Source organism: Megalops cyprinoides, chromosome 20, assembly GCF_013368585.1.
Source record: "Megalops cyprinoides isolate fMegCyp1 chromosome 20, fMegCyp1.pri, whole genome shotgun sequence".
In the NCBI taxonomy this organism is placed as follows: Eukaryota; Metazoa; Chordata; class Actinopteri; order Elopiformes; family Megalopidae; genus Megalops; species Megalops cyprinoides.
This window is the reverse complement of record NC_050602.1, coordinates 17,746,559-17,773,084: the sequence shown is the minus strand read 5'-3', so window position 1 is coordinate 17,773,084 and position 26,526 is coordinate 17,746,559. Positions and strand designations below refer to the sequence as shown.

Sequence of the window (26,526 nt, the reverse complement as noted above, 5' to 3'; positions counted from 1 at the left end):
AAAAAGGGGCAGGGCCATATCGTGAAAGTTCTTTTCATTTTAGTGACGTTTGAACGTGTCGTCCAATCACTTGAAGCGAACGGGGTCGGTGAGAGGCTCCCGCCAATTCTGACTGGCGAGCGCGAGGCAGTCTGCGGAGGTATTGGGAAAGAGAGTGTGGAAATATGCTTAAGACATTTTTATAATTTAGCAATAAATAATTCCGAAATATCGTCACGCAAAAGGAAAAGAAACACCAGTGACAGTCTGTGCAGGCAAACCTTGGGTTCAGCGTGCAGAAAAATAACAATTCCGGTGTTTCCTGGCTGTTTGTTGTTATTGTGTTTTTGCGCCCTTCCATTTTGTCAGTGTGGGCAAAGTTTCGGAGGGCGATGCTAGCGGCGGAAGATCCGTCCTCGGAACGACATTTACTAGCCTCCACCCCAAGGAGGAGAGGTAAGCCGATATAGATCGTTGTTTTTCCAGATAAAGTAAAACGTACATGCCATTTCGTTTGACAAACCACGTACGTTTTGGCCTGTCGGGGGAAAAAAATGGTTGCTAGCTTGCTAAATTAGCTAATGCACTTGAAATGTCCTTATCTTGTTGTGGCTAGCAAGTCTGAAATTACCCAAGGCATTGTTACAACTAATGCTGCATACTTAACTAATTACTCGTATGTACCTATTAATCTAGCAGATTGAGAAATGGACAAATACCTGAATGTGTGGCAACTGTATGGAGAAGCTAGGTGGCTGGATGTGTGTGTGCGACAGCGGGCTAGTGCGCCGTTTCTTATTCATCCCGCTGGCCATTTATCTCGCTAGTTACCTAGTGAGCAAATTAGTTCTCGGCTAATGTTGGCAAGTGGCGGGAGCGCTGCGGAGCTACGGCGAAACGGATACCCGGTTAGCTAATGCTTTTGCCGGTCATTTTTCGTACTTCGTGTCCGCAGGTTGGCTTAAAACATTTCAAAGTTACATTTATCGTGGTAATGTGCTTGCCTAAATTCCGAAGGGGGGTGATGTGAAGGTTAACTAGCTGGTTAGGCTGCTAAGTCAAGGATCCAACATGGCTACGCGTTGACTTGCTTGGTGGCACTTAATGTTTGATAAAAATGCAGGTAGCTAGCTGGCTTTCGTTTCGTAAAAGTTTCCGCTTTGTGTGTGTCGGATGCAGGTGACTAGGTGGCTAGCCGTGCGTCGGTGACATAGCGACAGCTGCTAAATGGAAAGTGTTTCTTGCACGGTAGATTATTAACTAAGTTAGCTAGCTAGCCGCCTTATTGGTTTGTTTAAGTAGGCCTCTCTTAGGATGCAGTACATCGTGTCATCAGAGGATGGACATGGGTCTTACCAGCTGGTTAATGAAGATGTCTGATAAACTTGGCGGCTTGGTCTATCAGTGTGTCACACGGTGGACACTGGAGTTTTTTGCAGTGCAGAGGAGAGCTCCAACAGCTGCAGTGTGTGTGTGTGTGTGTGTGTTGAGTGAGATTTCATTTTCACCGTTTCTGTCCATTCATATTGCAGGCATGGATTGCAAGGCCAAGCCCAGCGCTGCCGCCAAGAAGCTGGTGCAGGGTAAGCGACTTACCATTTCACTCATTTTGCACAGCATTCAGACTACGTGTTTGCTGTCACTCCAGTGCCAGTAATGCGAGGCTCACATTGATTGGCTATATTTCAAATATCCACGTAATATACAATATACCATTATAGCTTGAGGTGGACTTGGGAAACAGGAGTTCTGTCCAAAGACTTCACTTTCCATGAAAGCAAAGTGATTTATATATAGTATCTGTGAATTCAGATTGTAAATATTAGTCTGAATGGGGACGAGAGAGCTGCACCTGGAGAAACGTCCATATCTCTTTCATTGCCATTTTCGGTGTTGTATATATGTATTTAACCAGCTGAATATGATAAGGAAAATGACGGCCGTGGTTTTGTACAAGGAGAGAGAGACGGCTGAGTTACGCTGAAGGTACACACAGGAGGTGAAAGATTGAGTGGGGAAAATGAAAGGCTTTGCACCTGCATGAAAGAAAAATAAACTGTGTTGCACCAATTCATTTGTGTACACAGACACACACACACACACACACGCTTCTCCAAATAACTCCACTTTACCTTTCCCTTCTTCCCATTATACCCACCCTATGTTCTATGTTTTAGTATTTAAAGAACGTGAGTTATGTTTAATCTTGGAAGGCCACTTGCTCGGCTTTTTGAAAGATAAAGTTACTTGATCTCTACCATTTGTGAAAAATGACAGAGAAGCAGGAAAAAAATACATGCATTTAAAAGGGAGGCTTGCAGACCTCTTTACTGATTGGGTTTTGGTAATGTAAACAGATTCTTTTTTTTTTAACACATTTTAGAATGAGAAATGTTGGCTTTGTACATATTCATATTCACATATTCATTCTTGTGCATTTTGAGAATGTGCTGATTCTGTCTCTCCAGCTCGCCTTCCTTTCAAGCGTCTGAACCCTGAACCCAAGGAAAATGGGGAACCCAAGAAGCTCAGGGGTCCACCCGTGCCCGCCGCCCTGGACGCAGGGGCCTCGGACGGAGAGAACGAGCTGGAGCCCCCGCCTCTGCCCCCGCCCATCCGGGCCACCTTGGTGAACGGCCGCGGGCCCCTGGACGGCTTCATGAGCCGCAGCGTGCGCCATGCCCCTAGCATTACCATCGACCTCACGGAAGACTCTAACTCCGCCAGCACCGCCCAGCAGCCTGCCGCCCCCCCCACAGCCAGCTCCTGCCCCCCAGCACAGGACAGTCAGACAGACAAGGGCCTCGCCGCCCCCCCGGAGTCCAGCGCCACCGTCTCCATGGAGACGGACGCCCAGGTCGGGGCGGACGCCTCCCCCTCTCGGTCGGAACAGCCCCCGCGGGGTGTGGAAACAGAAGGGGCGGAGCAAAACGAGACAGACATTTCTACCCACGAAAACGTGTCGCTGCTGTCGCCCTCGTCGTCAAGCTCGCTGTCGGCGGCAGAGAGCTCGCCCGAGCAGACGAAGACCACGCTCACTCCGACCACAGGGGTGCGTACCGCGGCTACACGCATAACGCACTGTGCCTGCTCTTCCACACCTGTAAGGGACCTGGGCGCCTTAAATCTGTTCTGTTATTCCCAGCCTTGCAAATGATGCATTGCCATCATATTTCACTAACAAATGTCTCAGATCATGAGTTTTACACGTTGACATCTGTTGCTGAGCAGATGATTTTATCCAGAACAGCTTGCAAAGCAAGAATACAGAAGTGCATCTAATGAAGTCACAAAAACAACTGAACTTGAAAAACTGGCCTGAACATTTGGCATTCTGTCACACTGCGTTGTAGTAACACTAAATGCTATAAGTAGCAATAAATGATATGAAGTTAGCTTCGTTTTAGGAATATAGGTGGTATATATGTGGTATTTTTTTGTTTTGTTTTACGTGCAGCATTACAAACATACTTGCTTTGGAGGTATTGTACTTTGGGAATCCCTTTCAGTCTGGGCATAAGTGTTTCAGGTCCATCCCCTGGCAGTGTTTCAGAGTAAGTACAGTTTGCCTGCCTATTTAATTCATTAATTCCCTTGCTCTCTATCCTCTTGGCTGCACAGGGACCAAAGACGAACACAGACACAGATGGGAAGAAGAGGAAGAGGCGGTCCCTCAAGGTTGCAAGATGTTTTTAAACGTCAAAACGGCTGCGTATCTGAGCTGCTCCAAGTCCAACATCCCTAGTTACCGGCATCATGAAAGCTTGGGCTAGCAGCAGCGAATTACACTGCTTTTGGTCTCGGCATAGAAAGACAAGGCAGGGCGTTGGCGATGGGAAGCCAAGCAGAAGGGCATTGTGTGTGTGTGTGTGTGTGTGTGTGTGTGTGTGTGTGTGTATATACTGTCAGGAACATTTTTATGCACAACAGAAGGATATTGTTTAGATTCATAATTAATCCAGTTTGGACTTAACCAGTGTGTTTGGGAGCGTGCAGTGAACATGGTGTGTGCATTGCTCAGACATTGCCGCTTTTACTGTGTGTTACATGGCCATTGACTGAGGGTTTGGCCATGACGAAGCGTTGACTCCGCGTTGTTTCGGCGTTGCGCGCAGAGCGCGGAGGAGGAGCAGCGGCGGCAGGAGGAGCGGCAGGAGCGCGAGAGGCAGCGGCAGGAGGCGCGAGCCGCCAAGGAGAGGAAGAAAGAGGAGACGCGCCGGCTGAGGGAGGAGCGCGAGAGGGAGAGGAGGGAGAAGAAGGAGAAGGAGGAGCGGGAGAAGCGTGAGAAGAAGGAGCGGGATGAGAAGGAGAGGGCGGAGAAGCTGAGGATAAAGGAGGAGCAGCGCAAAGTGAAGCAGGAGTGAGTGTCTGCCGCTCTGCGCCTGTCAGTTCGTCTAGAGCCTGCCTCGGTCCGCCCTGCTGAGGACAGAGGCATCCATTCGCTTCTGTTCAGCGTAGTTCAGACTTAATGAAATGCGGCACATTTAATCCTTTGCTTTGACTACAAAATTTCAGCAAGGGATTCTCCTGTTTTTACACTGTTATGAAACTGGTGATCCTTGAAAGTGAATGAAAATTGCAGTAAAAAAGCAACACTTAAACCTCTCGCTCAGAGTCAATGACAAAGTGAGTTGTGCTGAGATCTGATTAACCCTAGTGCTGTCTGCAGCAGTTCCCCAGTTTCAATCACTAGATGTAAGGATGAGCATGTTGAACTGTGATGCAGCCAGTGTTGTTATTGTTACAGCAAGGCACATCTGAGTGTGCTTTCCCAACCCTAACTTCCTTTTCCAATTTTAATACTTTCAAAGTGCAAAACTTGAAGAAAAAAAGAAGAAAGAAGAAGAGAAGCGGGTAAAAGAAGAGAAGGATGTGAGTTTTAATCCATCAGATTCAGACGTCTGCAGCTTGAATTCTTCCCACAACTCTCTTGTATCTGCACTGCAACTGTATATATTTGCCTGGAACACTGGGCTTTATCATGTAAAAGCAATGCAAACCATTTTGCTGAGGGAATGTATATAACAGTAGGCTTGCAACTAATGGACTTGCCCGTTTGTTTGCGTTTAGAGAATAAAGGCTGAGAAAGCAGAGATTACCAGGTTTCTGCAGAAACCCAAGGCCCAGCAGGCTCCAAAGGTAAGGGTTCCCGGGAGAAGGATCCTCCATCCTCTGACCTCTGTGTGTGTGAGTTTCAGCAAAGCACTGCCATGTTGTTGTTTCTGTTAGTGGTGGTGACTAAAACGTATATATCTGTGGTTCACCTCGAAGCGCCTCAGTGGACTCTCTCTCTCTCTCTCTCTCTCTCTCTCTCACTCTCTCCTGCTCTCTCTCTCTCCTTTCTCTCTCTCTCCTGCTCTCTTTCTGTCTCTCTCAGACCCTGGCGGCGGCCTGCGGGAAGTTTGCTCCGTTTGAGATTAAGGAGAACATGTGTCTGGCACCGTTGTCCCGGGTTCAGTGTAAAGATTTGGTTCTGGAGGAACTGGACCAGTACCTGGCCCAGCAAGACAGCACTCTGGAAGGCCTGCAGGAGTGGACAAGGCGCAAACCCCGCAGCTGGGGCCCCACGCGGGCCTGGCGCGCAGATTGTGTCGGGTGAGAGGAGAAACGGGCTGTGGCAAACAGCCGTTCTGTTATCTGCAGTAGAATCAAATGCTGCACAGCATTTGTTTGCACTGAGCTGCTGCTTCTGTTACTTAGGCCTGATTGTCTAAAAAAAAAAAAAAAAACCCTGTTACCTTGGTCACAGGACACGTGTGAAAGAGGATATAATTTGGTCTCAGTGATTTGTGTTCTTGTGATCATGCAGTCAGTTTCAGAAATAAAATGTAAGTTTTATGAATTTGTGTAGTGTGGTTTACAGTGACACTAGTGTAGTTCACAGTGCATGCCTGTAATGGGGTTTATGGCATATATCTGTGGTGCAGTGTTCCTTGTTCCTTGTCTTCCTCTGTCTGTATTACCTATTTCATTCACATTCAGTCACTTGGCACAAGCTTTTATGCAGAGCGTCTTACCAAGTAAAAGGTTGGAAGTGTCACTGATAAGGTAGCAGGTGGAATACTACATAGTCAATGCAAGTAAACACATCCACACCATGTAACTACTGCTCGTGCAACAATGAAGTGTCATGCGATGTTCCCTTTTTAATAAAAAAGGCCGCACTAGTAAGGAAGTAAGATTTGGGGTATGAGTCAGTTGGGGGGGGGGGGGGGGGGGGGGGGGGGGTGCAGTTCTGCAGGTCTCCCAGCTCTGCTTAAACCACAGGCTCCAGCTGGTGTTTCAGTCATGGCTGGGACTACCTGAGTCAGATTGGTAGGTTGGAGGCTATAGCTCCCTTGTATAACTGGGGTGAGGCAGCCCTGCTGCCGGGGGCGTCTGTGGGGTCTCTAGGAGACGTCCTCTGTGTGTGGTTCCGTGTCACAGGACAGCATTTCCTCTGCAGAGATTGTCTGGTGATGGTGGAAGGCCTGAAGCCAGAGGGTGTGCCAGGCCGGCAGCGCTACGGCCGCATGAAGCTGCTGCAGTTCCGTGAGAACTATCGCCCGGCCTACTGGGGCACCTGGAACAAGAGGAGCGCCCACATCTCCCCACGCTGCCCACTGCGCCAGGACAAGGTGGGTCAGCCTGGTGGGCTGAGCGCGTACATGCGCGCGTACACACACACACACACACACACACACACACACACACACCTGTCTGCCCATGTGCACACACGCACCCACAGCATATATCCACGTACAAACATACATGTGCACACATACACATACACCTCCTTACACACATCTCTGTGCACATGTACACACTAGAGTTTTGTTTTGTTGGTGAGTGCTGTTTGTGTGTAGTGTTTGAAGCTGCCTTTCTTGCAGGAGCTGCTGGATTACGAGGTGGACAGTGATGAAGAGTGGGAGGAGGAGGAGCCTGGGGAGTCTCTGTCACACAGCGAGGGCGTGAGTCAGGGGTCAAGGGTCAGGGGTCACAGTTACACTACCAAGACCTTGGGTGATGAGAAGTCATTCCTCAAAACAACTTACACGTACAATGTCCACATCACTATCAGGAAGACTGTGGCTCCAGTAGAGAACAGGTGTCTGTGTCAGTGTGTCTGTGTGATTGAGGCAGGGGGACTGTGCAAGTAACTGGGATTCTTTCACTACGTTTCGGCAGGATGATGATGATGAAGGAGGTGAAGACGACGATGATGATGATGGGTTTTTTGTGCCACATGGTTACCTGTCTGATGGGGAAGGGGCGTTGGAGGAAGAGGTAAATATAACATGCCATTTTATATTCTGTAGTAAAGTGTGTTTTGTTCACTGTTCGACTGTTGCCCAGTGGTTTACCTTAAGAACATGGGTGTTTGCATTACCTAATACTGAACTGAATGTATGTCAAGGTCCCCTCAAATATGTTGTAAAAATGTAACTTGCCTTTTATTCACACATTAGTCAAAATCCTGAGAAGAGTTTACTAGCATACAAGGCTTCGTAAATTGCTTATTTTTACTCTTTTCAACTTTGCAGTCTCTAAGTAAGCATTAACATGCACAGTGAAACATTGAATCTAGGCACCTGCAAATACAAAACCCCCACTTCACCAGCCAGCACTCTCACGCCTTTTGGGACATGATGTCACACACTGTGCAAGGTGTCAGCAGTCTAGTAGAGCTCATGTTTGTAATCCAGTTTGTAAAAACCAGGACATACTGCAGCTTGGCTTCACATACAAGGTGCTCCATGCATGCATGCAGGAAAGAGGACCCCATTGATTGGTGAAGTAGGCAAAGTGAATGGCCTAATAGTCAGGGCTACCTCATGTTAGGCCTTTCCAGTATGTATTATTGCCAGTGCAGTATTGTTATCAGTAATAGTATGTGAGCTCTGTAGGTCACCCTGGGTAAGGGCCTCTGGTAGGTGAGCTGTAAGCAGGGGACTGGAATATTGGGATGGTGCTGTAAGTAGATTGGTGATGTGTTGGGGCAGTGCAGTGGTGCTGGTTCTGTAATGGCACCATAATGGGGGGGGTTTGACTCAGTATGGTGCTGGTTCTGTATTGCTGTAATGCTAGGGGGTGGGGGGGACTGGGGTCTGCTAAATGCATGTAATGTAGGGAGGGAGGATGGAGTGGTCCATGGGGCTGTGCCGTGTGGTGCTGGTTCTGTAACGGGTCTATAACGGGCCGGTGGTGTAACGGGGCGGCGGGTCCTCCCCCGCAGGAGAGCGGCGATGTGGAGAAGCAGAAGGTGCGGCAGAGGCTGAAGGCGCGGGAGTGGGACGAGCTGCTGGCCAAGCGCAAGCTGAAGGTGCTGGAGGCCGTGGTGCGGGGCTGCGTGTGGGAGGGGGAGGGGGAGGCGGGGCCGGAGACCGACTCCCTGCAGCCGTACACCGTCTGCATGCTGGAGCCCACGCCAGCGGAGGAGCCCGTTTCCCCGGAGACGTCCGCAGCCGCCCGGGAGCGCCGCGATGAGCAGCGTGAGTGATCTGTATATAATTATATAAATTACACACACATAAATGTTCGTTTGTCTTTCACAGTAGGTGGAATATGTCCCATCTTTTCTGCGTAATGCACAAGCTTGATGTCCTTTATTATGCATCTCAGAAATATAAGTGGGCTGACATTGATTCGCTCACTGTGGCAGTGTCTGTCTGCTTATGCATGTATCTGAGTGCTTTGCAGTTGCAGTGGTGGCACTCAGGCTTTAGTTTGAGAGCTGCTCCTGTCAAGTCACTGTTTATGTGAAGTACCTTGCTTAGGGGTAACAGCTCTACGTCAGACCTGATTCTTCTGGTTTTAAGCACAGTTCCCTTATCACTATGTGTCAGTCACTCCCAGCTTGGAATGATGTCAGGGTCAAGGAGTCCATTCAGTTGGTAGTTTAATGCGTCCATTAGAGAGTGTTCTTGAATGCCAGCCACTTCTGCTGCCTGTGTTTTCTGTGTCTGGCCGTTAGTACAGAAGTGAAAGCATTCCTCACGCCGCCTCCTCCCGTTTTCCTCTGACATTTCTTCCTCACCCTCTTCTTCCCCAGTGCTGTCCCAGCTGCTGCCGCTGTTGCACGGCAACGTGAACAGCAGCAAAGTGATCATCACGGAGTTCCAGGAGTTCTGCCGTCAGGTCCTGGCCTCACCCTCCTCCTCAAGCCCCCAGGGCTCTGTGGACAGCGTCCCTACCAGGTACCCGCCCAACAGATGCAGCGATGCAGGGGACAGTCTTTGTCCCCGCAGTCTCTCATTATCACTGTTCACATTGAAGGCTGCTGTCAAGAGGCAGCTCTTTGGGTCTGAAGAGAAAGTATTTCTGTCTGAAGATGTTAAATCCTGTTAACTCCTCAAATTGTTAAAAAGTGGAAAAGGTATAGCAAAATGGTTTAGAACTTTAGGGCCTGTATCTGTAAATATTTTTGTTGCTTGGAATAGCGTTGAGGAGAAACTGATTTTCATCACTCAAGTGTAAGAATCATGATGAGTGATCCATAAAAAAATGTTGGATAGCACTGGGTGATATTTCTGGATAGCACTTCTAATGCAGCCAAACACTGCAGAAGGGACTAGAGAGCTGAGAATTTACTCTGACCTTGAAAAGTACAGCCGGTAATTTTCAGGCTCCCCAAATCTGGGGAAGAGAGATGTTTCTCAGTCAGCTGCTGTCAGTGTAAATCTGAGTGTGGACTCCATGGGAGAGGGGTTGTGCAGGTTGTTAGAGCTGAACTTTTCCCTGCCAGGATCCGTCTGAAGCGCCTCATCAAGGAGCACGCTGTGTACGAGAAGCGCCCCGCCTACCGCCGCAGCTGCTGGTACGTGCACGCCGAGGTGCTGGCGCGCTTCCACCAGGAGGCGCTGCCCGTCCCCTGCCAGTGGAAATACCTCACCCCCGGAGCCCACAGCGCCCGCGACGAGACTCCGGGGGGCCCCAGCGCTCAGGGTGGCTCGCCCCCCGCGCCCCAGCCCTCCACCCCCACAGCCACCTCCTCCTCCACTAAGAGGAAGAGCACCGGCAGCATGTCCATCACCAAGTTCATGAAGAAGCAGGTGGGTCACCTCAGCTCTGCTTCACAGCATGAATCAAGGCTCACTGAACACTTGCTGACACTTGATCCCACAATGGGAAATGTATCCAATACAATATAGATCATTCAACAGTACCAGTCAAAATTTGGACACACCTACTCGTGGAAGGGTTTTTCTTTATTTTTACCTTTTTTCCACATTTTAGAATAATAATAAAGGCATCAAAACTATGAAAAATGAAACGCAAGTGGAATTATGCAGTGACCAAAAAATGTTAAACAGATCAAAGCTGTTATATTTTAGATTCTTCGAAGTAGCCAAAAATATTTGAAATGCATAGGCATCAGTTTTTATATATGTCAAACTTCAAGTCATATTTTAGTGCGTGTTTCCAGTTATCTTAATCAGGTGTCTGGTTCTGTGTATGCATACATATGTATGTACATGTTTAAATTGGTGAGTGTATATGCATGCATATGTATGCACACGTTTAAATGGATCACTATGTATGCATATGCATGTACTCTGTGGATTAGTGAAAAAAACTGTTTCTCAGGGGGAAGCAATGGAGACAGACGGGTTCCAGGCGGATACCGAGGACGAGGAGGACGAGACAGACTGCATCATCATCAGCACGCAGCCCGGTGAGTCACGTGACCAGGTGCAGGAGAGGGCAGGGACTCACCTGAGGTCTCCATAAGGTTATGAACCCTCAGCTGCAGTGATTCCAAATACAGCCTGCAGTGTACAGTATGAGGAGTGGCCCCATACAAAACACCATTATATGTAAGCTGAAAAATTGTACTGGATGTGGTCATCTATACAAATGCAATGAAATATATTCATTAGATGTGCTTTTATTCACTGTTTTGGTCCTGTGAAGCACAACAATGTAGTTAATGTGCAGGCATTTTCTAGCCTAAATTATAATGTACAGATTTGTGCACGCCAATATTTGAATGCAGGAAAATAAACTCTGGTGTCCATCCTTCCTTGCAGGCCCCAAAGGACAGGACTGCAATCCCTCCAGCGATGACACGACGCCAAGGGAAAACACAGAGTGCATGGAGGTCACGACCTCTGACCCTGCTGCTGCCCACATGCAGTGCGCCACCACTGCTGCTGTGTGAGGGCCAACGACCAGCGTGTGAGCGTGCATGTGAGAATCATTCCTGCAATCAGTGCCTCTCTCTGTAACAAATACTGTCTCTTATACACACGCGCGCGCGCACAGTGGCACAAATGCCATCTACTCAGTATTACTGACCCAAAATTAACTCTCCACCTCCACCCCCCCTCCTCCTCCCTGCACCGGGCGTGTGAATCAGGTGTCAGTGTACAGTTTGAGACGTCTCGCCCTTTCTCTGTATATCCTTAAATAATTTAGTTTTGTCCTGAAAGCCTCGCCTTTTCACAGAGGTAATGCTGAGATGTGGCTGCTCCTGCCAGCCTGTGGGTTTTTTTTGCCACGTGGCTCTGAGGGTGGGCGAGTTCCCCCTGCAGTGTGGAGGGTGCCGGTGGAGAGTGCTCTTATGGGCAGTACAAACATACAGCCGTTCCAGCAGGACAGAGTGAGAGTACCGTCTGTTATCCAGGGCATTGCTGCCATCTGCCTGCAGGGGGCAGTGTCTGGACCAGCGTCATCCTTTTTTTATAATTGTTTTATATATTTTTTTGTTGTTGTACACAGATTATTATTTTGTTTCCCCCAAATACTTGAACTGGCTTACATTCATTAAAAAATAATTATGTTGAATTATGTTATCGCACTTTTTATTTGTGGTTGTTTGCCCCCATCCCCCCTGTAATTTTTATCAAGGACATTGCAGTTTGTCTGTCAGGCTATAAGACAAGTCACCATGCTAACTGTACTGTACTGTTCAAACCTCCACTCTGTTTTTTTCCACTAATTGTTGAGAATTGTAAATAGCTGCAAGAGAGAAGGGTTACCATACTGTCCTCCCTGACTCCCAGTACTTCTGTTCAGATTTTTTAAAAAATTGTCTTCAAATATTTACAAGATTCACCACAGCTATTGGTAAACAAATAGTGCTGGATTCTGTGGGAGATGGGGTGTGGTGTTCTATCTGTCCGTTTTGATTTTGGAATAATATAAATAAATGGAAGCGTAAATGGTCTTTTTCCAAATGTGTACCCACTGAAACCAACACCTGCTGCTGTTTTCCCTACCTAACATTGTGTTTCCTTTCTGTGTGTTGGTCTGAGTGATAGATACCAGTGCAAGCTATTCAGAGTGTATAACTTTACTCCCTAATCTGTTTAAAAACAGACTACAAAAAAACACCTTTAAGAGTTTTATTTTGTACAACTGGACAAAGCAGGATTTTTGTCTTTCTAAATAACAGAAATGGTGTTGAAATGAGATGTACAGTTTTGTACACAGTTTTTACAACCTGCTGGTTCTCAGTGGAGTCAAAGGACTGACGTTTTATTTGTACTGTAGTGTAATGGTGGTCAAATCCAACACCATGGGGTTCTGGGGAAAACGGTGTGTTAAAGGCCACTATAGTAATGGTGTACTGTAAGTGAATATGGTGACTAACTGGGTGAGCATGGTGGTCGCGAGGTGAGATGTGATTGTAACTGGGCCACTACTGTAATAAAAGGCGGTGTATCTGACTGTAGTGAGGCAGGTCACTGTGAACTCAAGACGGGTGATGCAGCCTAAAGAGTCAAGCTTTAGCTGCCTGCTCCTCTGTGTCTCTGAAATGTTTACCACATAACATCCTGGGTCTGTGTCAGGGAAACGTTGCTTTGGTTATGCAGCCGCCACTTGTGCATTCCGCAACCATTTTGCAGTTCAGAAATACACACACACAAAGTTAACTTTATGAGTAGATTTCACAGCATCAAACACTGAAAGCCTTGTTTCAGCTCAAATTGTATTTGCTTGAAAGTGTCTTTGAATGAGGGGCATGCTGTAGCTGGTTTAGGAGTGGGGAGTTGTACTTAGCTTAATGAATGACATGTTACTAGCAGTCACCTGGGTAGAATGACAATACAAGTGTCCCATGGAAAAAAACATCAGACCTTACCAACCTTCAAACCACAGCAGGTCTGGAAGCACCTCCACAGCAATCTTCATTCATTCAAGGAGTTTTGCTAAGGCCTTGTCTCCTCACATGCAGAGGACTGGTAACTGGAAAGTCAGAGTGCTTGCTACCAATGAACTTCAGATACTGTAAATATGTGTCTCAAATCTGCAGCACAAGATTGACATGTTGCTGATTGGCCATTTGCAGCAACAGCTTGGCCAATCAATGGAGTGTGCAGTGTGTGGGAGGACAGAAGGCTACACGCCCCTGTAGCTTAAGCGTTAAGTTTCAAACCAGCCTGTATCCAGAATAACCTGTGAGCATGCTGTCAGGGTGTTTGTCAGGGCAGGAATACCATGTGCATGCGTGCACGCACACCTACACACCGTGCCAGATTTTCTAGTTTAGTGGAAATGCATCCATCACTCTTACTCAGCAGCACAGCTGAGTAACTTCCTGTGTGGTAGCTGCACTAGTACAGTGCGAGGCCTGTGTATGACATTCCCTTATTTCCTCACAGCAAAATCCCATCACGGTTATCGCTCCACCAACTGCAGGTGCCAAAGACTTCACCTTTCCACCTGGTGACGGCATGGTGTATAGGTGCATGTGGGTGTACAGGTGTGGGTGCTCGCCAGGCTGCGCTTGATCAGGGCCAGCTCCTCGTTCTCCTTCAGTCTTTGTCCCGCTGGAGGCACTCCCTGAGTCATGCATAAGTGGTACAATGCAGATATGCTCACGGGCTAAGAATGTAGCTGGAGAGGACAGGAAAAAGCTGCTACATCCTCCACTACACAAATACTATAATACTACACATACCCATAATGTAATACATGATCATGTTCATACTCCCTCCCACACGTTGGACAAACACTGATAAAAAACCTACATGAATGTCTGGTCAGATGACTGGCAGAGCAATATAGACTAATCAGGCAGTCGGTTTCCCCTCCACCTTACTTGAACTTTAGTTATATCATCTTTTTTTCTGTGAAGAGCGTGAAGAAAAATCAATTACTAACGGAGACAGAAATGACTAGTCCTTGCACCTTCGTTGACTACACGGTTATCATAGCAACTCTATCACTGTACCTGCCAGCTAGGTGATTTCTAGACGTGTTAATATGCTCTGAAGAACCATTACGTCTATATCATAACATTTACTGTACACTTAGAACCCTGAAGACCGTTTTTCATACAGTAATTCGACTAGTCGCGACAGGAATTATGCTTTATCGTCAGGGGGCCGAAAGAAACTCCAATAACGTTAATTAACCCCATAGGTCAGAAAAGCGTCTTAATTTCCATAGCGTACGATACGATTGGTGTGCGAGAGTGAAAGGCGATGTGGTTTCCCAATAGAAAAATGTAAATTGGGAGGAACTTCCGCTCTGTAAAGGCGACGCTTAGCGGAAGCTGCATTGTAATGTAGCAGGCGTTTCGCGCAGCGGTGCGTCGGCAAAGGGGTTTCGCGCTGGCCTGCACACGGAGGCACTGCGAAACGCACACAGACACGTAGCGAGCCGAGACAGCGAGAGAGGACCTCACGGAGGCTGAAAAAATGCCACACAATTTCCAGCCTGGGGACCTTGTGTTCGCCAAAATGAAGGGGTATCCCCACTGGCCTGCGAGGGTAAGCTAGCTCCGCACGGATAGGGGGCGGGGGAGGGGAGGAGAGGGGAGGAGGGGGGCGGTTGCGACGCTTGGGGGTTCGGTGTGCATGCTGCCTGGGGAGTTCGCTGCTCTGGCTGACCGCACACAGTGGTAGCTCCTGATGCGATACAGGGATGCTTTACTGGGACTTGTACAGTGCGGTGTTTTAACTCATTGCATACTCAAAGGCATGCAGCGAGCTTTGCATATCGAGAGCACCAAATCTATTCTCATGGGCATATAGATCTTCTGTTAGTATGCCCCGTGGTTGCTAGCTGTTGGTTGACACTGGCACACGTACAGTACATTATCACATTATTGTCATTTAGCAGATGCTCTTGTTACAGTTCTTACATGTTATCCATTTATACAGTTGGATATTTACTGAGGCAATAGTGGGTTAAGTACCTTGTCCAAGGGTACAACAGCAGTTCTCCAGTGGGGAATCAAACCAGCAACCTTTTGGTTACAAGCCCTGCTCCTGACCACAGTGCTACATTGCTGTCTGTAGCTGGCAGTCTGCATCTTTCATCTTGTGCACTTTCTTTGATGCCACGAGGTTGCTGTGTAAGTAGGTATGCCTGACAGGGTATATGTCCTGATTGGATCAGGCAAAATGGACCCCCCACAGCACCTAAGACAATTTAAACTGCATAGTGCGAGTATGATGGGTTAACGCTTTGTATTTAAATTGCCTTGCACTATAACACTGTGACTACAATGTACCCCTCACATTGTAATGTACAGAAGAGCATCAGCAGGTAAATTAATTACAGGTGTGTTTCCTTGTATCTCTCTTTCTCTCCTCCCTGTGTATATACATACCTATTTCTCCCTGCCTCCCTCTCTCCCTCTGTCCTGCTCCCTTCCCTCTCTTTCCCTCTGTCCCTTTCTCTCCCCCTCCCTCTCTCCCTCTCTGTCTTGCAGATTGAAGATGTGGCAGAGGGGGCAGTGAAACCTCCACCAAATAAAGTCCCCATCTTCTTCTTTGGGACCCATGAAACGTGAGTCCTGCATGCGCTGCTGGATCCGCTACAAACGCACACTAGCAGTCACTCACCTGACACACCCATGCAGACGCACACCCAGGTTATGCTTACACTTACCCTCCATCTGTTCTGTTGGCCTTACTGACACAGGTCTGTGACAGGTAGTGACAAATTATGATATGCTGAAACATTTAAAAACAAAACATTTCAAACTTTCATAACTTAAGAACATTACATTTGGATGTCTCATTTCAGAAAACATATTGAGTTAAAGATCTGATTTGGAATATTGGGTCTTCTGCATTTCACTTCTTGAGTAAACGTCTTGCTTCAAATTACTAAGGATTTATTGTGTGCATATGTCTGTTTGGGGGGAGATGTAAATGGCTGTAGGAAAGATGGGAGAGTTGGTTTTCCCCAGACTGCCACTAGGTGGCACAAAAACACCCAAAGATTATATGTAATTGTTTAATTGACTCATTTAAAATAAAATCACTCGTTTTGACTTATTGGCTGTGTGCTGGACTATGGGATTTTGCAAAAAAAAAAGAGTTTTACGAAGTTGTCGTTTTGGCTGGCCTTTCTGCCTGTTTTGGCCTGTTTTAGCATTCATTGTATGAGATGAAATGTAAACATAGCCAAATCCACTTTCATCTTTGGCCCTCCTAATTGGTCATTATGAGAAAACTTGACATAGGTGAGACATTCTCTTTTACTCAACCAACATAATCAGTATAATCCTCATAAATTACAGCACAGCCAACTGTTAATATAAATGAACAATTTTATGTGTATTTTTTATAATACATTAATACTCGTGGTGATTAAGATATGCAGGATAGTCCCTGTGATTATACATAAAGGAGAAGACAGGATTACATCAGACATAACTCAGGGTTTACACACAGCATAATACTTTTACATCTGTCTTATTAAAGCAACCCAAGGCTCTGGTTCAGTGAAATACTGTACTGTCCTCTCTCAGGGCAATTTTAATTATAGTGTTCATTACATGTAGGTATTTTAGAGTATAAGCTTTGATCCTGTCTTGCGGAAACCATCCGGACAAAAAAAAAAAACTAGTACAGAGAGAGGAAGGCCCTCAGGAGCTTTTGTTTAATTACAGAGTTGGAGATTTTTTTTTATTTTGTCCATTGTCTGGATTCTGTAATGGAATAACTGATACATTGTAGTTAGACTTAGACTTAATTTTCTGAGAGTGAACTTCCTCCTTTTGCCGCTAAGTTACAGCAGATGCACAAGCTGATTGTTTTTGCTGATAAGAGGGCTTTATTGAATTTGAAGCCATTGTCTCTAGTTCAGTTGTACCAATGATAATGTCAACATTTTCTGTTTAAAGCTCTTAAAACATTTAAAGGCCATAAATTATTTGTAATTAGGAAAACCATTTTAATAAATTAACTGAAGATAAATGAATGTGTAGTATTATATGTAACAGTGTCATTTCACAATACAAAGTATAGAGTATTAGAACAATAGATTTGTCTGGTTTGGCATATAGTGGTTTGATATTATTCATAGTTTAGTCCATCCTAATGTGATCTTCAGTCTCATTTTAATTTTCTGCTGCTTGGTAGAGCACAAGCATGGCTCCACATTTTGGGACAGTGGGCTGGACATTTGCTTCGTGGATGGGAAACGGACATTGCTTGGCAGATCACATGATGTGATCATATGATGCAGCTGTTTTCCGGATTTCTGGGAAATGGATTTCTGTTTTCAAACACGGTCTTTTTTTTTCCTCATCAGGGCATTCCTCTCACCAAAGGACCTGTTTGCCTATGAGAAGTACAGTGAACGATATGGGAAACCCAACAAGAGGAAGGGCTTCAATGAGGGATTATGGGAAATCCAGAACAACCCACATGCATCCTACAGCATGCCAGCTGTAAGTTCTGTGACTCACAGCTAGCCATCTCCACATATGATGTCACAATCACTGAGCTTCTCAGTCCCATTCAACTGTCTCTTATACACACCGAGGATGCTGGGTAAAACCAAGATGGTGCACTCTCCGTGCATTACACTGGAAGTTCTGTTACTGTCGTTGTACTAAAAATTACTTCACTGGAACTCCCTTGTTTAACAATGTAAAGAGTAACCAGTACTCTTTCACAGAACCAGGAAGCAACACGGAACGTGTGGCATCTCTTCCTCCTGACCACAATGTGATAATGTTTCAGCCTGTTCTGTTCATAATTTAACCTGAGATGTGTCTCTCTGCTTGCTGTCACTCTTAGCCAGTCATAAGTACGAATTATACATGATTTCCTCACTTATAATTCTCCCTGTGTATTCTAAGTCCCATTGCAGTTGGATTAGACATATTTCAGAGTTTTTGGTCAAATTCTTTGGGTCCTGATTGGATTATCACCTCCCTCATTCATTTGTGGATGCAGCGCAGTCGTTAACATGCAGCAGAGAGGCTCTTCAAGTAGAAAAGTGAAACGACTGATTGACAACTGTTCTTGTTTGCATCTGCACTCAGCCGGCCAGTTCTTCTGACAGCGAGGCGGGAGCCAATGAAAACGAGGCAGGAAGTGATGCGGAAGAGGAAGCAGTGGTCCCCAGGAAAGCGGAGACAGGAAGTGAGAGAGATTCTGACTCTGGCAGTGGGGATGGAAGAAGGGGAGGGGTGAAGAGAAAGGCCCCGGCCTTGAAGGTGATTTTCACGTCATTCCACTGTAGAGTCTCGCACAGGACACGTGGTGTCACTCTGTGTTACAGTATAAAGCCCAGGGAAAGGTTTTGGTTGTTTGTGCAATACATTTATGAAGTTTGCATGTGAGGCACATTTATCTTATGAGTGTTTGGTATGTCAAACTACACAACTTCCTGGGCAATCCACATTGAGTCTTCTTCCCCAAGAGCATTCAAGATGAATGTTCAGTCCGGTGCAAATGTGATAAGGATAATTGTGAAGTAAATTTAATGATAGGACATCCCTCTGTGACCTCCGGTGGTCGGGAACTGTTACTGCAGTGCTGCCTCATTCTCAGCTTCACTCTAGTAACCTGTAGGCATCAGTGATGTATTTCAGATGAAGTGTCCTGAAGTTGTACTGCATTACAGAGGCATCACAGCATTGTCGGTTCATATTTGCTTGGTTAATGAACAGTGTAAGCATTTCATAATATTTGTGCTAACTGCACTATTCCCAGCATGCTGTGGCATCCACTCTCTTGCTGCTTTTGTACTCACTGATGCACCCCCCCACCCCCCCACCCCCAGCGCCCCCCAGTGAAGCGGGCCCGTGGGGGCTCCTCCAGCGACAGGGAGGGCTCTGAGTACGAGACCGGTTCCCCAACGTCACCCGAACCCTCCCACAGCTCCGACTCCGACTACGGCAAGAACAGCGACCAGGTACTGCAGACGGCCCCTCCACTCTCTCACACCAAACTGCAGCACCAAATACTCTGTCAGCAGCAGGCAATCATTTTTGCCCAATCACAGTAAATTTGGCTGAATTCCGCGATCTGTCTCGTAGGCATTGTTGAACGCAAGCCATACCCATAGAGTGCTGTCAAATAGGGTTTTCAAAATATTTACTGAGAGATGTCTGATTTTGACATTTTCGACAAGAGGCCACCGCACAGTAACTAGAAAGTTGGCTCAAAGGATGTCTGAAGGGCTGTGGTTGTGGGTGTTTTGCAAGAAGACAGTGCACTAGACCAAAGCACAAAGATGTGGCAGCCTATACTGTTAAAAATCAGACAGCATCCATGTGCTTGGTGATTTTTATTTTCATTAATTTTCAAAATACAATATTTTGTGGGGATATTTTTTGCTGGCCATCATAGCTGGAAAGCGTTTGTATACCAGCTGGCTCCTGTGGGTCAGCAGTTATAACCAGAGCTGGAACTCCTTGGAGGACCAAGAAGGAGCACAGAATGCATCATCTCCCTCACGTCTCTTGCCTTAAAGGGCAGTGGCACACCAGCAATATATGGACTCTACCCCAGGGGCAAAATGACTGTACCCAAACTGGTGTGGGTGGATCAGTGGGTCTGTGCATTTGTTTCTCAGGACTTCACTCCAGAGAAGAAACCTGGACCCAAGGGCGGGAGGAAGGGAGTGGGTAGAGGGAGAAAGAAGGTGAGTGAAAACCACGCCCACGCAGACCTGTCCTCTGTACTGGTGTTATAACTACAGTCTTCAGTATTGTACTGGTGTTACAACAGCAGTACTGTTGAGTGGTTATAAGTCAGCACATAGTTTCTGCACTAGAGATACTTTGGATGTAAGGTTGTGTCATTTCTCACATTAATTCTCCTAAGGGGATTTTATATGAGAAAGCGAAACCCAGGGAAAGTGTTGGGATGTATTCACCAAACATTTATATATCTGCCTTTATAAAGGTTTGGCATGTGCTTGGTAAATACCATTAAAGGTCGAGCTTCTTTGCCTTTGTTTTTATGTGAAACAATGAAACAACTATTATGAGTCCTCTTCTAACCCTCACACTCACTTCCTTGTACTCACTGGCCACGCCCACTCCCGTGGCTCCAGAAGCCTGCGTCAGACTCTGACTCCGCCTCCAGGTCGGAGGGGGAGGGAGGGAGGAGTGACCTGGACGAAAAGCCACGCCCAGCTCTCTCCGGGTCTGAGTCCGGATCCCAGTCCGATTCTGACTCCGCCCCCCCACCCAGAAAGGGTCCGCAGGGACGTAAGAAAGGTGGGGGGTAGGAACGTTTAGCATTAACATCTAAATAATGATTTTGGCAGTTGCCCTTCTGTAGTTTTGTAGCAGCTCAGTTATTTGTTATTTTGTTATTTTTACATTGTTAAATGTACTAGAATAATCTAGTATTCCCTCCAAAAAATAGAGTGCATTCAGTAACGCACAGTTTAACAGGGATATTGGTATCAAGCTGAGCAATAAAAGCCAGCACAGATGGGTGTGGCACTGTTGTGAGGATATGGATATTCTGTCAAAAACAAGTTTATTGGTACAAAGTGTGATTTTAAACTATTTCTTCCTTCCACACTTTGCCTCACACACACACACACACACACACACACACACACATACACTCACACGCACAGAGAAAGCGCCCCCAAAGCCTCGTGGACGGAAACCGAAACCCGCGCCAGCCAGAGCACGCTCCTCCTCCTCGTCCGACAGCGGCAGGTCAGTCCGTGTGTCCCCGCTGTCCCTCCTTTCTCAGGCGACGCACCGAAACCGTGGTGGAGTTAACTCCCCATGGAGGGTAGGACTGCGAAGTCACCAGCCATCTTCCGACGCAGCCTGAAGACCCACCTCTTCAGACGGCATGTCGGTTCCACCTTAATCCCTGCCCCCTTACACCTGCTAACTCTAATATTTGATGTTTATTTCACATGTAGTATTGCGATGTATTTTGGATTCTGTGTTAATGACCGATGAACCGTAGTGTACTTGGCTTCCGGTGCCTATGCAGGTTGCACAAGTTAACTTGTGCTAGCCCAAGTTAACTTAACTTGGGCTTGAGTAGTGTTACGCTCACACTCACTGGTCTGGGAGTTTTGTTAGCCTGGTCTGACACTGTTGCCCGTTTTATCTTGAATGGATGAAATTATGCTCTGTTGTGCTGGAAGTCGCTGTGGATAAGAGCATCTGCTAAATGAATGTAATGTAATGTAATGTAATGTAATGCTGTGACCCCCTCCGGCAGCGACAGCGAGCCAGACCGCATCAGCGAGTGGAAGCGGCGTGACGAGGAGCGGCGGCGGGAGCTGGAGGAGCGCAGGAGGAGGGAGGAGGCGGAGGAGCTGCGCAGGCTGAGGGAGCGGGAGAAGGAGGAGGAGAAGAGGAGGAGAAGGGAGAAGGAGAAAGGCAGTGACAGCAGCAGCTCCGATGAGGGGCCGGACGACCAGCCGATCAAGAAGAGCAAGAAGCCCCCGCCCGCCCCTATCCCCGCCCCCTCTGACTCCGATTCTCCGCCTGCAGCAGAGGTGGGCATTGTGGGAAAGGTGACGACAGGTGTTCTAGTGTCCACCTGTTCATCTTGTTGAGCCATTTGGTTGATTTGTTTGTGCTTTAGTGACCTGTGTCTGTGTCTGTCAACAAATGCGTTCACGACAAGGGAAATGTCCATCCCTCTGTCTCTCTCTGCCAGGAGAGGAAAGCAGTGAAGCGCACAGACAGCCATAAGAAAGGTAGATCAAAGAAAGAGAAGGAGGGGAAAGAGAAAAAAGAGCAGGCAAGAAAGGAGAAGAAAGCCCAGCGGTTGGAGAGGCCTCGTGGGAGGTATGCACCGATTTAGCAGCGGAAAAAGTCAGCTCCCTCTACAGAACTAAAACCCGTAGAAACTTCAGTGCTTTTTAAAGCAATCTGTCATAGAACCTTCCTCATAAAATGATTTGTAGTCACTGTATTTGTGTGTGATGCTGAAAGTGGGTTATTGTCCCACCCTTTCCAGGCCCTCGAAGTCTGAAAGGCCGAAGCATCGGCCAGAGCGCCCCCTAGAGAAGAAGGTGGAGAAGAAAAGAGGTGAGAAAGAGACCTTGCGACCGCTGCGATATTAACAGAGTATCAACAGTAGTCATAATAAACAAAACCTCTTATTAGATACTGTATTATGCAGAGCTTATATCCAGGGCTCATAACTGGTACAGACAATAGTTGTTCATAATGTTCTGACCATTTTACTCAGCTTCTGTTGCTGGAGCTCTGCTGTTTAATAGATAATAAATGTGCACTTTTGCAAGGTGATGGTCATGCTGTCTTCTTTTCAACAACACACAGACATAATCACAGGAGCACACACTCCCTGTATTACATACAAACACAAGTGCCCACAGTGACACACAAATGTGTGTCCCTCTGTCCCTTGTCTGTATTCCTTCCCCAGAGCCGACACCTGCAGAGAGGCTGCAGAAATTGCACACAGATATAAAATTTGCGCTGAAGGTGGACAGTCCGGTGAGTGACCTCTGACCTGACCTGACTCACTGACCACACCCACTGTCACCTGTCAGTCAAACCATTGGCTGAAACTGAGAGTGAAGATTAGCAGTGTTTGTAATGCATGCAAAGTCAGTGTCGCTGCAGGCTCATGTGCAGAACTCTCAGTATAGTATCCCAGTATAGCATCAACACAGCCCTGGTGAAAAAACCTCCATAAACTAGTGGTCCCTGTGTAAATTAGCACTCACTGGGTTGTACCTTTCCACTTAACTATCTCACATCTTCCATCTTACTTTGCCCTGTATCCTCTTCTCTCATCACTTTCTCTCTGTTTCTTTGTCTCTCTTATTAGAGCTATTCAGTTGCTTCATTAACATAACAAAGATTACATCTGTATTGCCGAAGTGTTTTTAACAACGTAAATAATTAACAAAGAGGCGCAATGAATACTATTTACACATATACACATAAAACTATAGTATAGTATATAGTATGCCAGAACCGAATATTTATACGCATTTCTAAAATATTTCTTAAATGAGATGAGGTTGCCTTGCTTTCCCTCTCACTCACTCTCTCCCTGCTCTGTCTCTCTTCTTCTATTTTTATCTTATTTTCCCACAGGATATTGAGCGTTGTCTTCAGGCCTTGGAGGAGCTGGGAACTGTGCAGGTTACCAGTCATCTCCTGCAGAAGAACACGGATGTGATCGCAACGCTGAAGAAGGTGTGTCTGTCCCTCAGTGTTTGTGATGCTGCTGAGAGGTCTTGTTCAGTTTTCATTCATTCTGCTCCTCTGTGTTGTATTTCGCTCGTGTCAGATCCGCCGGTACAAGGCCAGCAGTGCGGTGATGGAAAAGGCCAGTCAGGTTTACAACAAACTCAAGCTGCAGTTTCTCGGGCAGCCAGAGGGGGCACTAAAATCCCAAACGGATGCCAAGAGCAAGGATGAAAGTGGGAAAGAGGGCCAAAATACAGGTAATTGTTAAATTACTTTTACTGTTTGATCCTTTCCATTGGCTAAGATTCCTTCCCTCTCCTCCTGGTCCTCTAGTGGCCAGAACTTGCTGCCCTTCCTGCTCTTTCACCTATGGATGTCCTTACCTGTCCTTACCTGGGTTGTCCTGTCCTTATTATAAGTTTTTTGCTGTTAATGTTTTACACAAGCACAGCAAAAGCATAAGGAGCAGACCATTCCTCAAGCTGAGGCTGAGGTCTGTATTCTTCAGTCTTTGTCACTCTTGATTCATATTTGCTCCTCAGATTTGACAACTGTGAATGGGGAGGGTGAACCCCAAAAACAAGCAGAATGTGAATCAGCACTTAACCCCGAGTCCCATGAGGAGGAAACTAATAAGGAGAACAAGGAACACATAGCCCCACCCCCAATCAGGTGAAAGTCCTCCATTTTTTTATTCCTCTTACTAGTAATTGACGCTTATCTCTATCCATTTTGAGTATTGATGGACTTCATAAAGATCTTTGTTGAAGCATTTGGTGCCATAAACAACGAACTCATCTTGTAAGAGCTCTTCTAATGCTGTTCAGATGAAGTGCTTCACAAAATAGTTGTGGCTTAGTCTTGAGACTAATGAACTTTCTAATTATTATCACAACTGTTCTATTTTTGCTAAAGAAATTTGTCTTTTGATCTAATAACCACATGTAAAACCCTGTTGAACATTTAAAAAAGTATTAGTAGTAAAAAAGCAGAATTGACAAGACGTAATGACACATAATTGTATATCGTTAAAATGCTTAGGATTGAGTGCGTGCTGACCTCCAGATAATAGAGAACATTCGTGGCAAGTGACAAGTTTGACTGTATGGGAACAAAACTCCTTAAGAATTTAGCACTGTTAGAGAAGTTCATGGCATCAGTCTTAATCATCATTTTCTTTCTTTGCTGAAGTTCCAGTCCTGGCAGTCCCGTTGAGCAGCAGACGCATGCCGATGATGTCACTAATAACACCATCACCACAGAGACAGAAACGCCAGTAGTTCAAAGCTGAGAGGGGGGTGAAGAAGGAAAACCAAATGTTAACGAGAAAGAGTTCAACTTTGAACCCCGTTTTGTGTGGACGTTGTCCTTTTATCAACTGTACTTTTCTTTCAGTGAATTTTATACCCAAGTGAACCCCACCCAGTTCCCCCCTGACCCTCCTCTTCTGTTTATGCCCATGAGAAACTCACACTTTGATGGACTCAGCTTGTGCATAAAAGAAGATCTTTTTTCCAATTTTTAACACCTTGAAAAGGATTTGAGAAAAGGGCTGAAGAGATGGGAAATAACTGTGATGTGAATGTCTCATAGTGTCAGGGGTGGCACTGTTGACAGTGTAAATGAAACTGTAAATGAAACTTTAAAAAGTCTGTTGCCTTTAATGGAACATCCCTACCAAAGAAGGCTGAAGGAGATTGGCTTGAGAGAACAGAGTGGATTCTACTCATTTCTTGTTTTGAACATGTTCTTTGTAACTATTGTTATTAATGACATCTGTCCCACTTGAAGCAATCTGTCAATAGAGGTTTCTCAGTTTTTGTCTTTAGAGGCAGCTTTTAAATATTTATGTTTTCAGATTTCACTGCATATTGCATCTGAGTTCTTCCTGAATACTGCAAAAGTGCTGTACTTTCTGTGTGATCTGGTCTTCCTTTAATGTTGGCTGCTTACTTACATGCTAATTGATTTGGGAAAAGGTACTTTTATTGTGTACAGATACATAGAATATGGATTATTAATATGATCAGATAAAATGTATGAGATATTCACATACCATTCTTGTGATATTCATTTGAAGCCTATTAGAATTTTGAATTTATCTGAGTGTTTCATGTGCAATGTTAAGCACAATTACAGTTTCTAACAATGGCTGAGTGCTAGTTTAATAATAAAAAAGTGTCATCACTGCAGTCCCTGAAACTGGACTGAATATTTCTTGCAGGTGTTGCTGAAGCCCTGATCTTATTCCCAAAAATGAGCAGGTTACACATGCCAGTGCCCATAGTTATTATTATTAGAGCATTAGAGCATTATTAGAGATTGTGTTTAATAACCAATGTATTAAAATGAACTGTATTAATGTGTGTGAGTATGCTATGGGTTGTAAATGATGATCACCTGGAAGTTTCCCATGGGCTAATTCAGCAGACTCTCAGGAGCTAGCATGCCTCTCTCCTACTTCTGGCTGATAAAACATCTTCATGCCTTGTGTCAGTTTAGCTGGTATGGTACAGTAAAGGCAGCCTTTGGGCTGGCTGTGTTGGCTCCATGAACCAGAGGGAGGAGGAAGGGAACAGGGACAGGAAAAAACAATGTTAAGGCTGTAATGATAATAATTCTTAGCTTCAATATCTGTCCTTAAAGTGCCAATGCTCAAACACCCCCCAAGTACAATTCTCCTTAACTTCAACTAATTTATGCTGGAATCATTTTGTATTTATTTCTATGTTGTTTTTATTTCTTATTTTACTATTGGAATATGTTTGTATATTTTAGTTTATAGGATTAGCATAAGCATTTGAAGAAGTATTTTTACCTATGGATAGCTAATTTTATGTTTTGTTTCTGGTTTTTACGAAATACAATTGAGGTTGAAAACTCGTGTCTGTGAAAGTTGTACTTTAATGCAAATTGCAACATCCATTAGGTATCAGAATGAACCCCAACACCTGATAAATACTGGTACAAAATCAAAGAATGAAACAGGGATGTTTTAAATCCGACAATTCAAGATGTACTTTTTAAAAAGGTGGACCTCTTAGCACCAGCTGGTGAGTTTATGCAGTTATCATAAACCTAGGTATCTAGGTATTAAGGGCGCCCCTTAATGACGTCATGAGAACTTTTGACAACATAGAGCGGATATAATAGTATTCTATGTGTCAGCAACTGGGAAAAAAAGAAATAACGTTTTAACTCACTTAACT

General features: G+C 45.8%; 2 protein-coding genes across 2 annotated transcripts; both read left to right on the top strand.

The window, feature by feature from the left end:
* The first annotated feature begins 222 nt into the window (after positions 1–222).
* chaf1a (chromatin assembly factor 1, subunit A (p150)) lies at positions 223–11,274 on the top strand. Its single transcript, XM_036553850.1, has 16 exons — positions 223–435; positions 1,512–1,562; positions 2,448–3,031; positions 3,601–3,657; positions 4,095–4,339; positions 4,791–4,851; positions 5,050–5,118; positions 5,357–5,574; positions 6,425–6,596; positions 6,849–6,929; positions 7,147–7,245; positions 8,195–8,450; positions 9,011–9,155; positions 9,704–10,010; positions 10,546–10,633; positions 10,989–11,274. Exons 1-16 carry the CDS (start codon positions 372–374, stop codon positions 11,117–11,119), a joined length of 2,628 nt encoding a protein of 875 aa, XP_036409743.1. The 5' UTR covers positions 223–371; the 3' UTR covers positions 11,120–11,274.
* A 3,201-nt stretch (positions 11,275–14,475) lies between these two features.
* LOC118795840 (hepatoma-derived growth factor-related protein 2-like) lies at positions 14,476–24,635 on the top strand. Its single transcript, XM_036554586.1, has 16 exons — positions 14,476–14,678; positions 15,626–15,702; positions 17,458–17,596; positions 18,197–18,370; positions 18,940–19,071; positions 19,735–19,803; positions 20,218–20,383; positions 20,755–20,839; positions 21,363–21,646; positions 21,820–21,937; positions 22,110–22,180; positions 22,542–22,612; positions 23,222–23,323; positions 23,418–23,574; positions 23,860–23,989; positions 24,509–24,635. Exons 1-16 carry the CDS (start codon positions 14,607–14,609, stop codon positions 24,606–24,608), a joined length of 1,947 nt encoding a protein of 648 aa, XP_036410479.1. The 5' UTR covers positions 14,476–14,606; the 3' UTR covers positions 24,609–24,635.
* Positions 24,636–26,526: the final 1,891 nt, after the last annotated feature.

Bases quoted from the DNA above. Each gene is read 5' to 3' on its own strand.
- LOC118795840 (XM_036554586.1), top strand. From the start codon at position 14,607: ATGCCACACAATTTCCAGCCTGGGGACCTTGTGTTCGCCAAAATGAAG. The intron at 22,181-22,541 runs GTGAGAAAGAGA...TTCCTTCCCCAG, and splicing joins GAAGGTGGAGAAGAAAAGAG to AGCCGACACCTGCAGAGAGG. The intron at 23,575-23,859 runs GTAATTGTTAAA...TTTGCTCCTCAG, and splicing joins GAAAGAGGGCCAAAATACAG to ATTTGACAACTGTGAATGGG.
- chaf1a (XM_036553850.1), top strand. From the start codon at position 372: ATGCTAGCGGCGGAAGATCCGTCCTCGGAACGACATTTACTAGCCTCC. The intron at 4,852-5,049 runs GTGAGTTTTAAT...GTTTGCGTTTAG, and splicing joins GGGTAAAAGAAGAGAAGGAT to AGAATAAAGGCTGAGAAAGC. The intron at 6,930-7,146 runs GTGAGTCAGGGG...ACGTTTCGGCAG, and splicing joins CTCTGTCACACAGCGAGGGC to GATGATGATGATGAAGGAGG.